This window comes from Euprymna scolopes, chromosome 6, assembly GCF_053919585.1.
Source record: "Euprymna scolopes isolate OS-2025 chromosome 6, ASM5391958v1, whole genome shotgun sequence".
NCBI lineage: Eukaryota > Metazoa > Mollusca > Cephalopoda > Sepiida > Sepiolidae > Euprymna > Euprymna scolopes.
This window is the reverse complement of record NC_136487.1, coordinates 120,427,807-120,440,979: the sequence shown is the minus strand read 5'-3', so window position 1 is coordinate 120,440,979 and position 13,173 is coordinate 120,427,807. Positions and strand designations below refer to the sequence as shown.

General features: G+C 31.2%; 1 protein-coding gene across 1 annotated transcript in view; it reads left to right on the top strand.

Moving 5' to 3' along the window:
* LOC145277919 (Golgi pH regulator-like) overlaps positions 1-13,173 on the top strand; it is a 104,799-nt gene that overhangs the window by 43,963 nt on the left and 47,663 nt on the right. The window contains exons 6-7 of the mRNA XM_080129986.1: positions 1,409-1,529; positions 12,223-12,303. Coding sequence (XP_079986112.1) covers positions 1,409-1,529; positions 12,223-12,303 — 202 coding nt within the window. The remainder of the gene's footprint in view (positions 1-1,408; positions 1,530-12,222; positions 12,304-13,173) is intronic.

Genomic DNA, 13,173 nt, shown 5'->3' with positions numbered 1-13,173 from the left:
TAGACTTATTCTATTTTTGTCTTTCCTTGTTTTGAAAATCTAAAAAAATGGTGATTCTTTTTACGAAATTTCGTGTTCGTAGGTCTAATAGTCTAACAAGCAGTTAATAGACAGGTACAAATATTTCTCGTGTGTGTATATATATATATATATATATATATATATTTAACATTTTTTTTTTTTTTTTTTTTTTTTTTCAATTTTCTTTTTTGTTTGGGATGAGTTATCCTACCGGATGTCATTCACCTGCTATCCCAGACATTCACACTGAGAAATCTTAAGATTCTAACTGTTCCTTTAAGCACAATTATTTGTATCTCTCTTTCACTTGGTTCACAGGTAGTTTTTGAAATTCTTTTTTTCATGAATTCAGTTGCTCCTATAATTACTAGAATGATGGAAATCCTCCATAAGATTCCAATTTCTTTTCATGTTGTAAGACCTTGATACATTACATCTACTTGTGTTAATTATTTATTGTTTAACTGGGGGGGGGGCTGACCTTCATTGGTAGTAAAATGTGCTGAAATTTATTTTAATTCATACGGATTTTGTATTTATTATTACCCAGCTAATTCTCTATTGAATATTATATTCTACCTAATATATAGTACTGATTTCAAAAGTTAGAAAAAATGACTTGGGTGCCATCAGCTAGAATGGAAATCAAAACATTTAGTGCTCTGGGCGTGTTCCCTACTGTTTGAGCTATTGACAGATAATAAAGATTTAAAATTAAACAACTTCAAGCTATGAATGATTTTGCTTGTGCGCAAAATTAATAGAAGTATGTTTGCAAGTTGAGCATTTTGCATTTCAACTTGCCGACATTTCTGTATGCGTTATTCATCCATCCAAACAAAGATTTTACTCGGTTGTATGATTACTATTTCTGTTAATTTTAGTTTTATGTGGCCAGTAGTTTAAGAGTTTATCGGTTAAATATTTTCCTACACATACAGACACACACGCATACATCTACTGTTTTATTAATTTATTTATTGTGGACTATTATCCTCATCTTTATTAGTTGTTGTTGTTTCACAGCGTTTCGGTCAACTATTTGTCTGGCCTTCATCAGGTGGTAATTGCGATGGGATTCTATAATGAATTCCAATTAAAATATGTTTTATTTATATATATATATATATATATATAAAAAAGAATTAAATTGTTACATTTTTAAATAAACGAAGAAAGAAGAGATATATTCATTTTTTATTTATTTAGAACATTTAGCCGACAGTGACAATTTTTAAGAGAGAAAAAAAAGTTAACTTGGTATTTATTAATTCAAAAAATGAATGTTATTATTAAAAGTAAATAATAAAGATTGATGTAGGAAGCTATGCAGAATTTCCACAGGGTTCTGCTAGTTATTTAGATTTTTAAATTTTTATCTTTTTAGGAATTTTTTCTATTGAGCAGTGTATTGGGAGGGTTGGAGTGATTGGAGTCACCTTGATGGCGTTGCTGTCAGGATTTGGTGCTGTGAACTGTCCATATACATACATGTCATATTTTGTCAGGTAAGCTTTTTTTATTTCATTTATTGCATTTACACTCAGTCTTTCTCTTTCAATATTGGACGTGAGTACTTGTCCAGAATCCCCTTTCCCCATGTCACCCAATAGAAAACGCTGATTGCCCCCTCCCCTGCAGAGAGTAAAAGTCTCTTGTTGGCTGTAAGTGGTGACCCATGATGTCTTAGGACAAAATCCTGGTGGTTGAAGGACTTGGAGGTGAGGTTTAAGCACCTCAAATTCCCTAACATACCTTTGGCTCTTACTTTGGCTAGACAGGTCAGAGAGGCCTGATCTGATTAATCTGCTGGTCATTTTAAGCTCTATTATATACAACCCACCCCAAACTTAGCAAAATACTTATCTCCCACCCATTTAATATTATTCCAAAATATATAATGGCAAGCAATGGCTAAGGGTCAATCAGTTGGTAAGACCAAAACTCTTCACATCTGCTTCAGCTAAACAAATTAATTTGAAATAATTTAGTCAACAGAAAGTGCTTGAGATTTTACTGACCAAAAGAATATGTCTATCACGTAGCCCCGACATAAGCAAGGCAAATGTTTTGCCCCTTTCATGTCCCAATTATAGACTCTGAGGCAGGTAGGAAGTATGAAATATGAAAATAAATAAATTACTACTTTTAGGCGCTAAATACCGAAAAAGAAACCATTCCAATGTCTCTGATCTCTCCAGCTCAGAAGATGAGAAAGTAAATAACGGAAAAGCTTTACCATTCACGCAAAAAAGAAATTTTCCAAGACTCTGATTATTGAATTACTAGAAAGGAAAAAATTGGTGAGTTAGCGCCATTCCTAATAGAGAAAATACTAAACAGAAGCACCCCTAAAACAAAAAACAAAAAAAAAACAGAATGAAAAATGGAAACAGCTTAATAGAAGTAATTGTTTGTATTTTTGAGATGAGGTGTTTTCATTGATTGAGATTGTCGGACTGACTTCCTCATCTTGGTTGTTATTGTCACAACATTTCGGCCTCCGGCCTTCGTCAGGTGTTTTGTATCGTCCTAGTGACATATGGCCGAGTGGTCCTAGACGTATCAAAGTTTACAGTTACCCAAAGGTGCTGAGTTCAATCCTGAACAAAGGCAGTGAAAAAGTAACATTCAAAACAGAATCAGCAACTATGTCCCAAAGCCTAGCTGGAGTCCGAATGCGGTACCCTCGTAATAATAATAAAGGGTTGGGTTCGAGACTCCTAACAAACGGTTCCCCATTTCGATACAAAACACCTGACGAAGGCCGGAGGGCAAAACGGACGAAACGTTGTGACAATAACAACCAAGATGAGGAAGTTAGTCCGACAATCTCAATCAGCTTAATAGAAGTCACCAACCAAAAAGATGCCCAAAACTTACTTAAAATGGATAAATTCCACGAATACAAATGCTGTCTTCCCACATGAAAGACTGAATAAATTGAAGGAGTGATCCAAAGCTATAAGTTATCTCTAGCAACGGAAGGAGAAACAAAAAAGGAACTGAAAAAATGAGTGATCAACCACATACGTATAAATATAAAAAGATGTTAGGCTGATTGCAACAAATACATATATTAGCATTACCAGTTGATTTTTTTGTTCTTCATTTTAGATAATTGTTATTCTATCAACTTGCATGAAAAGAGCTATGTAAAAGATGCTTAAAACTGTTTGAATTATGCAAATACCATCAGTAGTTCAAAAGTTATGAGAATTTTAAGTGCCAAAATTTAGGTTTTTCCGTGGACATTTTTCTTTAGAAAAAGTGGGCTAAATTACAGACCTGAACATTTTAAGAAATTCGGTAATTTCACCACCATTTATTTATTTTTCAAGCTATTCTCATGAAACTTGACACTCTTATGTACAATTGTGTGCTCTTTCTGATTATGCAGTCAAATTTAATGTATCTCTTTACAATAAGCCATGGATTATAAATTCAGATGTACAAATTTCATTTTTTTTAAAGTGGCACATGGTATCATACAGCGGGTGTCTATTCACGAACAAAACTAAGTATTATAGTGGTATTTAAATATAGCTTTATTGAGAGCAGGCATTTTCCTGCCTCCTCACCAAAAGAGTTTAATCTGGGATGTAGCCATTGAATGCCTAAAGAGCATTCATGGCCAGTATTTACTACTCCCCTCAAAGAAAAGAAAAAAAATGAGTAGATATGAATTAATCTCAGAAATAAATTGAAAAAAATTTTTTCATATAGATTTTGGATTTCTGTAAAAGATGGAAATTCCCATAGTCAACCAGAACTTCTGCATTTTGAGACCAGTCCAATTTTCAATTTTGTAAATCCTCTCTATCTGGCCCCAAATATACCTCTATTTTCTGAGATGCAACCATAAATCATACTCTACATGAATCCTTGATGTAGTTTTCACAGTACCAGGAATCCTGATAAGCAACAACTATATATTCACCAGTTGATGGTAATTTTCGTCATTTCTATTCTGTTGTTTTACTGAAAATTCAACTATGTAAACAAAGAAATAAAACAGTAATTTTTTTACCTTGTTTCCACCTTAACATTTAAAATGATTACTTTTCTAAGTTTTAGGGTATGCTGAAAACGAATATCACATTTTAATTTTTTGCAAATACGTTTTCCGGATATTAAGCAATGTCATTTCTTATGTTATTACTGGTGGCCATCTTCGTACGCGCAAACGCAACCCCGAGAAACTATGCACAAACGCGCTTACCAAGATGGCCACCAGCAATAACATAAGAAATGACATTGTTTAATATCCAGAAAGCTACATATTTGCGGAAAATTTAAATGCGATATTCGTTTTCAGCATACCCAAAAACCTTAAAAGGTAGTCATTTTAAAGAAAAATGTTATGGTGGAAACAAGGTAAAAAATTACAAAATGTATCACAATGAAATTCTTTAGCGAACCACCTAATTATTATGTAGATATCCTCAGTTTAAAAAAAAAAAATGGGTTTGTTTTACAGATTCGAAAAAATGGTCTTGACAATGACTTAAAAATAAATTCAAGGTTTACAATATCTTTATTTAATTGTTAGGTGAAAGTACAGAATAGTTAACAAAATACCTTTTATTTGTTACTAGCGGGGGTACCCGGCATTGCCCGGGTATTTAGAGGTGTATGTGTGTGTTGAAGGGGGGGGGGGTAAATCAAAATAAAAGAATAAGCTAAGTAATAACCCTGTTCTAATATTATATTAAAAAAAATGTTAAAACTTTAAAAAATCGGGGAAAAAAAAAAGAAAACGAACATGATGCAAATGACCGATGTTAAAATTTCTTAAAAACAAAAAGAAAACGCAAACGTGATGGAAAAAAAAAACGATGTTAAAACTTAAAAAAATCTGAAAAATAAAAAACAGTTAATGCAAAAAATGGCATCAATAACAGTGTTTCAATATAGTATTGTTTGGAAATCAAATTTGAAAAACTTGAAAATAATTTTTTTTAAATTGACAAACTCAGAATAAAAAAATTACTAGTAAGACGAAAGCAGAGAAACAGTTTTCTATTTTTAAGAGAATACTTTAGTCAGCTCAGTGCATTATGTTAGCATTAATGAGCTGTTTTTTTTGTTAATTTCTATAAAAGATAACATTCTAAAGAAATTTCCGCACAATTGCAACCTCTATCTCACAGAAGAGATGTTGCGAGTTTGTCTCTGATGTATCGTTATTTTCATAGAAAGTGTTCGACTGAGCTTCAATCTATGGTCCCCCCTCGCCAAACTTTCACAAGAAACACTCGTCTAGCTGTAAACACTATCAATAATTCCCCCCACTCTTTATCTGTGCCTAAACCTAAACGTAGATTCCATGAACAAAGCTTTTTTATTAGAACTGCACGCCTGTGGAATTTTCTTCCGTTTTCCTGCTTTCCGGCTGATTACAATATGGTTGTCTTCAAGTCTAACGTAAATAAGTTCTTGATGAGCCGTTCCATATAAGTTATCAAATTTAACAAATTTTCATTACTAATGATTATTATATTGTCCAATTTCTACTGTACACTCTTTAACCCTTATCCTTGAGTGGCCTATTGGCCTTGATAATGTGGTGATACCTATGAAAAAAAAAAAAAAAAAAGAAAAAGTCCAATGTGAACAAGTTCTAATTGAATCGTCCCCCTAAGTAATCCAAGTTACAAAATTCCCACTGTTTACTATACTAAAATCACAATGACTAATGTATACCTATTAACCCTTATCCTTGAGTGGCCTCTGGGCCTTGATAAGTGGTGACACCCATGTAAAAAAAAAAAAAAAAAAAAAAAAAAAAATTAATAATTATCAAATATTTACGTATTATACATGAAAATAATTCTGAAACTATATGAAAATGGATGATATATGCCGATTTATCTTATCAATTTTGAAATATTCTTTGTTAACTTTGCTCAGTCGTAACTTTGCTTCCTGCGGTCATAAAAATAAAAAATTAAACCCCAATAGAGACGGACTTCTTTGTTTATATACCTGTAAAATTTCAGCCATATCCAATCAAATTTAACCCCGCGCATATGTATCCAAACATAACGTATAAAATGTAAACATTGAAAAAATAGTTTCCCTTTTTGCTGCCATCATTTTTTACCGTTTTTTTTTTTTTTTCATTTTTAACTTGGAGCATAAAAATATTGAACGCATAAAAGAAAAATTAACATCATTGGAATGCTTATTTTATTCTCTTTTCATCAATGTAATTGTTTTAAAAATTTACCAACTAATAAAAAAGATACAACTTGTTGAAGCACATTAGGTATGTAATATTGCCGATGCTCACGAAAATACAGCATACGCTTGTAATGCTACATATTTACTCGCTTTCGATTGCCCAACAATACTAAAAGATAAAATTGGTAAAACGTAAAAGAGCAATATATATCTAAGATGTTTTAATTACCACAAGTATGGACTGCAAGGAAACCTGCAGAGGAAAAAAAAACAAGTGGAAAGTACAGATAGAGAGCCAGATTACTCAGAGGAAGAGTGTACCAATGAATTAAAATTGACAAATTGCAGAGAAAACCATCCTGCATACTCCAAAATATGTACGCAAAAGAAAAGGAAATAACGGAGGTAAAACATAAAAGAAACATAACTTTCCTAGGAGCAAGGAAAATGGTTGAAACACATTTAAAACATGAAACATATTCTGAAAAAAAAAAAAAAAAACACAAACAGACCACCATATCAACACAATGAAGTATACAATGAATTTAAAGAGCTAATCCAAAACAAACTAATCTCATTAAATCATGAAGAATGGCCAAAATTCCAAAATAGCCTTAAAGAAAAATACCTTGGTTCAAATAAAACAATAGAAATAATAAACAAAAACGATAAGAATCCACCTACAACTGAAGCACATAAAAATATTTCACAAAAACATGCAAAACAATTATCAGAGACCAATAAAGCCAGTAATAAAATAGTAAATGAAGAAACTGAAACAGATATGCAAAACAGCTTCCAAATATGAGTAATGATGGAAACTGATAACACTACAGAAAATTTAAAAAAAAAAAAAAAAAAAGAAAAAAAAAAACAAGTCCAAAAGGACAAGAAAATAATGAACAAGAGCCCAAATTAAATTCCCAAGTTAAGACAAGATCTACTTCCGGACCCAACAAAAAAAAAAAAAAAAAGAAAGAAAACTCTCAACAATACCCTCAACCAAACACACAAACTCTAACAACAAAAACATCCTCTACCTCCAAAGTAGATTAATAAAAAAAATAAAAAATGTAATCATGCAAACAACCATTGGATAAAAATGAATCCAAAGGAACCGTCATGGTTTGAAAACAAATTTGAACGAACTACTTCTGCTACTAAACAAACTCTGAAAAGGGAAAAACCCACTCTAATACCTACCAAGAAAAAAAACAGTAATATTCTTTGAAATACTCTGACCATCTTCAAATTTTTACTGGCAGCTCCAAAAACCACAGTTGAGTGTCATGCACTGCCATTTCAGATAGAACAACTCTAAAAAAAGGTCCTTCCAGTAGAAAGTTCCATTTTTACTGCTGAAGTATGTGCCATTAACCTTAATCTAACAAAAAATTCCTAATATTTTCAGATTCCCTCTCCGTTCTTATATTGCTAAATAACAAAAAACTCAAACCCTCTAATTATCAAACTTCTATGCAGAATCAACTCATTATCTAAAAACAAAGAATTAATCATATTTTCCTTTTAGGTTAGGATTGACTATTAACAAATGTTTATTTTCTTTTGGAAAAGGTTAAATTGGTACTCGTTTTCTTAGTTGAATAACAGATATGCAAAATGGGATTTTTACCAAATTGGAACATAAATCCAATCAACACAATCCTTTAGCTAAGATACCCAAAGACCCATCTTTCCTCTGGTGTTACCAGATTAGACTGTCTGAAGATATTGGCTTCCTGAGATGAAATGCACCTTACAATTTTTTAACCGAACGAAAACTTAAATATTTTTTAGTTGAAGAAAAACCTACAAAAAAATCAGAATTATTTAATCTTAATTAAATTTTCAGTATTTATTAATTATCTCCATATATAGTATTTTGATTGCAGAAATTCCCCAAAATATCGTAGGTTTGCAACAAGACGCCACATACAAATGTATTATGTTTACACTATTAGCCACTCCTTTATGTAACTTTAGAACAACATTTTAGACATATTTAGTCGTTATAATAAAATCCTACATTGTATCCTAGGAGCTCCATCATCACAATCTCCCCCATCTTTAGAGGAAGTAGTTACTACTTTTCCCTCTAAATCTAAAGTCCTCATACCACCACCAGTCAACACTTGGAACTTATATACACATTATACATACACTGGCCTGTCCATCTTTGTAATTGGCTCATAAACTCATACACAAACCATTACCTTTCTTTTTCCCATTACAAAAATAATAATTTGTCCCTTATTCAGTTCCAGCAATTCTAATTGGCTGCAAGTTGACAAATCGCTTATTCAGGATTACACATCTTAAATAAACGAACATACTAGACCTTAACAAACATGGCCGCTCTCTCTAAACACTGCAATCATTTTATCATAAAACAAATCAATTGTTTTTTTTTTTTTCCATTTTTTACATGTATGATACTTCATTTACTATATTATTACACTTTGTTTTCTGCATAAACAAACAAGCATGTAGGCATGAACTTGGAGGTTTTACAGAACAGTGAGCGAGCATGAGACTATGGAAGCAAATACATGGACAAAGAAAGCGAGAGAGAGAGGACTGAAATATGCACCATCAAAATCAACACATTTTTTCCAATGCAGAACAAGTGTAGTCATGCCAGTAATGTAAAAATCTTGCGTTCTGGTGGCGATTAAGTTGCTGAAGGCGTTTTTTGTATCACTTAGGTTTTTGAAGCATTTCTCACACGGAAAGTTGTTGAGATGCTTAAAAAAGTGGTAGTCGGTAGGTGAGAGGTTTTGAGAGTATGGCGAATGAGGCAGAGTTGCATAGCCCAATTCATTCAACTTCTGCAAAGTCCGGTTTAGCAACATGCGGTCGGCATTGTTGTGGAGGAGAATTGGGCCTTTTCTGTTGACTAATGCTGAGTGTTATTGTCAAAGTTTCTGATGCATTTCATCCATTTGTTGACAGTACTTCTCTGCCATAATGGTTTCACCTGCATCCAAAACACTAATGGATGAGGCAGGTTGCAGACCACCAAACAGTCAGCACGGCCTTCTTTTGGTGCAATTCTGATTTCTGGAAGTCTCATGGAGCTTCATTGGCGTCTAACCACTGAGCTGAGTGTCACCAATTGTCATAAAGAATCCAGTTTTCATTGCAAGTCACAACCCAGTCGAGAAATAGGTCATTTTTGTTGTATAAAAAAAGGGAAAATGACACTTCAGAACGGCGTTTCTTTTGCTTGTCGTTCAATTCATGAGGCACCCATTTATCAAGTGTTTTTGTCTTTCACATCTCTCTCAATTGGTTGGAAATCATCTTATATTTTCCATCTAATTCAGAAGCAAGTTCTCAAACAGTTGTGTATGGATTGGCGTCAACTAAAGCTTTTAATTGATCGTCGTCAACATCCGATGGCCAACCACTATCTATGCTCATCATTTTCAATACTTTTGTCACGCCACAAAATTTCTTAAACCACCAATGTGCTGTACATTCAGTATTGTTTCCTGGGTCAAACGCTTTCAGTGATATCACAAGCTGTTTCAGCAACTTTTCAACCTAGCTTGAATTGAAATAAGAAAATAGCGCAAATTTGCTTTTTTTGTTTTCCATTTTGTATTCAACGTTCTGAAAAGACAATTGTAATTCAAATGATTAGATAGATCGAAAAATGCTCTTTAAAATAATATATAAAGTAAAGGTATTATAACAAAAAAAGTACATAATTTGAAATCAAAATTAAAAATTCTGTAAGAACGTCTAAACATAATACATATACCTTTATTTGGATTCATCGAACTACTGTTTTCATCTTGAGTGTGATTTTCACATTTCGATCGATGTAACCTCTGACCTTCTTCAGGTGTATCTTGTCGAACTCAGGAATTTTGATGGAATTTCAAGTGGAACCCTTTATTCACTTCATGGGGGGTAGCGTGTTCTTGTTCCATCAGCCATGAGTGGATAGAGGTCCTAAGTAATTCCCAATCGTATTTTTCGGTCACACACACTGAGGATTGAACCTTCAACCTTCAGGAGAATATCACTTTTTACAATTGATTTTATCAAGTACTCTAACCACTGCGCCACGGGTTCTTGTGGACAAAATTCTTGAGTTCAACAGAAACATTCCTGAGTTTAACAAGCTACACCTAAAGTAGGTCGGAGGTTACATTGAGCGAAACGTTGTGAAAATCACACTCGATGAGAACAGTAGTCCGATGAATCCAAATATTACGAATAACCAATCCTCATCTGAAAAATTCAGGGATCCAGTAAAGATTAGATACCCCGTAGCAGAAGACAAAGATTGTCGAACATTTTAAGTGGCACCAGTTGTTCGACCTTGACATTGCCATTGGTTGTTTGTAAACACGTCAAATAGCAGACATGGTCGAATGTTCGCGAGCAAGATTTGTTAAAAAATATTTACAAAACTTTTAAAGAAAAAATATATATTTGCAAAACATTTTCTTCAATATTAAATATTTACAAAACTTTTAAGGATTAAAAAAAAAAAACTTTTTTCGATTTACGCAAAACTTTTTAATGTAAGTAATAAAACGAACGTATTTAAACAAAATATATTTAAATAAATGAGTGTCTTTCTCAGTGCGTTCTTTTTTTGTATTTACAGAACTTTTTAATAAAACTATTATAATAATGATAATAATAATAATAATAATATAAATAAATTATAAATTTTTACGATGTGCCCCAGCATATTATAAACACTCCAACCCCCCTATGTTAAGAACAGCTTTCGGAATAAACACCCCCAACCTCAAAAACCGTTAACATGGGGTGGCTGGGGGTGTTTATACTATGCTGGAGCAGGTCGTAAAATAATAAACCAACATTATAACTGAGAATTTCAGATGATGTCAATTAAAAAATACATAATTTAAAAAAAAAATTAAATAAAATTATTATAACCAAACTTTTTAATGGCAGAAACAAATATAAAATAACTGACTTGTTTGGATTTTTGCGATCAAGATTAATTTTTTATGTACAGTGTTTTTTTTTTTTTTTTGTGCATTTTTAATACAATTCAATATTTAAAGTGTGATGTATGTAGGTGGTCAGTGAAAAAGAAATCCTTCTAAACTGAGGCAATTTTTATGCATAATAAAATCACAAGTATAAACAATCGAGATTTAAAAAAATATATTTTATTCACATATCTTTTATGACTTTTATTTTTATAAAGATGAAGTGTGGTATCACAAGATACAAATCTTTTTAGAATTTTCATTTTTATTTAAAAAAAAAAAAAACCCAAAAAAAATTTGCTATTTGCTTACTTCTCCATAAAGACAAATTAAGTACGAGTAAGTTTAGCGTCCGAAATTTTCAGTTTCTAATGTTTTGTAATGAATGTAGTTCATTCTTTTTATTTTTATTATAATTATTATTATTATTAGTTTTATTAAAGTTCTGTAAATATATTAAAAAACTGCACTCAGAAAGACACCCATTTATTTTAATTTTTGTGTAAATAGAAAAAAGTTTTTTTTATTTTTTTTTTGTTTTTTAATCCTTAAAAGTTTTGTAAATATTTAATATTAAAGAAAATGTTTTGTAAATATATATTTTTTCTTTTAAATCTTAAAAAGTTTTGTAAATATATTTTTTAAAAAATCTTGCTCTCGACCATTCGACCATGTTTGCTACTTGATGTGTTTACAACAACCAACGGCAATGTCAAGGTTGAACAACTGGCGCCACTTGAAATGTTTGATAATCTTTGTCTTCTGCTACGGGGTATCTAATCTTTACTTGATCCAAATTCAGAAATGACATATACCCTTAGTTGAAACTTTGTGATGCATAAAAAAAATAAGGTAATAGATTAGAATAATCCATTATCAGTGAAAGGAAATATTGCCCCAGATAGTAATACTATTTAAACCTTAGCTGCAAAGAGAAAGGAAGAGAGATATAATGAGCAGAAATATATTACTTTTGGATTTAGTCTTTTTATTTTAATGCTATAATCCCTCTGTTTTCTTTTATCCCTTGCAGACACATAACAGAAGCAGATATACAGTCTATAGAAAAGAGACTTATACAGACGATGGATATGATCGTCATGAAAAAGAAACGGTAAGAGATTCTGAGATGTGAACAAGTTTTAATTTTTAGCCTCATGTAACAAACTTAACCAAAACAAAATCCTTCAAAAATTTACAATCAGTTGTGCTGTAATCGATAGCTGTATAAAGTTTAGATTTTTCTTTAAAACCAAATAAAATCTTGAAAAAAAAAATTGGGGGTGCTTGTCCAGAATTTAAGTACATTAATATTAAAAATGAAGAAAAATCTGTAGAATATACATAACCATGACAAAACAAAAATGTCATAAAATATAATATTTTAAAAATTATCCAAGTTGATCAAGTAGTTTTATTTTTATAAAGAAAATGATTTTTAAGTGATTAATGGGAATTTGTAAGCATAAATCTTGCAAGTTTGAATTATTGGGTTATCTTTTTTTTTTTTTTTTTTTTTTTTTTTTTTTTTTTTTTTTTTAAGAAAGCTTGTGTTCAAAATGGATGATAAAACAGCCACTCTTCTTTTACTCATAAAATTACATTTTCTTATTTAAAAATAAAACTACTTAATCAATTTTCATGATTTTTGGCTTATGATATTTTCGTTTCATTATGGAAATGTACTTGGGTTTATAATATAGACAGAATTATGGATAAGAACCAAAATAAGTTTCTTGAAAAATTCACAAATTAATTGTGTTGAAATCAATGGCTGTATAAAGTTTATATTTAAAAAAAAAAAAAAAAAAAAAAAAAAGCTTGAAATTGTTTTATATCTGTCTAGCAAGAAAATCATATGTTGCTTGGGATTGAATGATTATCACTATTATGTCTTTTTTTTTTTTTCACTATGATAATATTACTTTGTTTTTTATAGCATAATTCATAATAATAAGTTTCATAGTTTATGATTTAACTAATC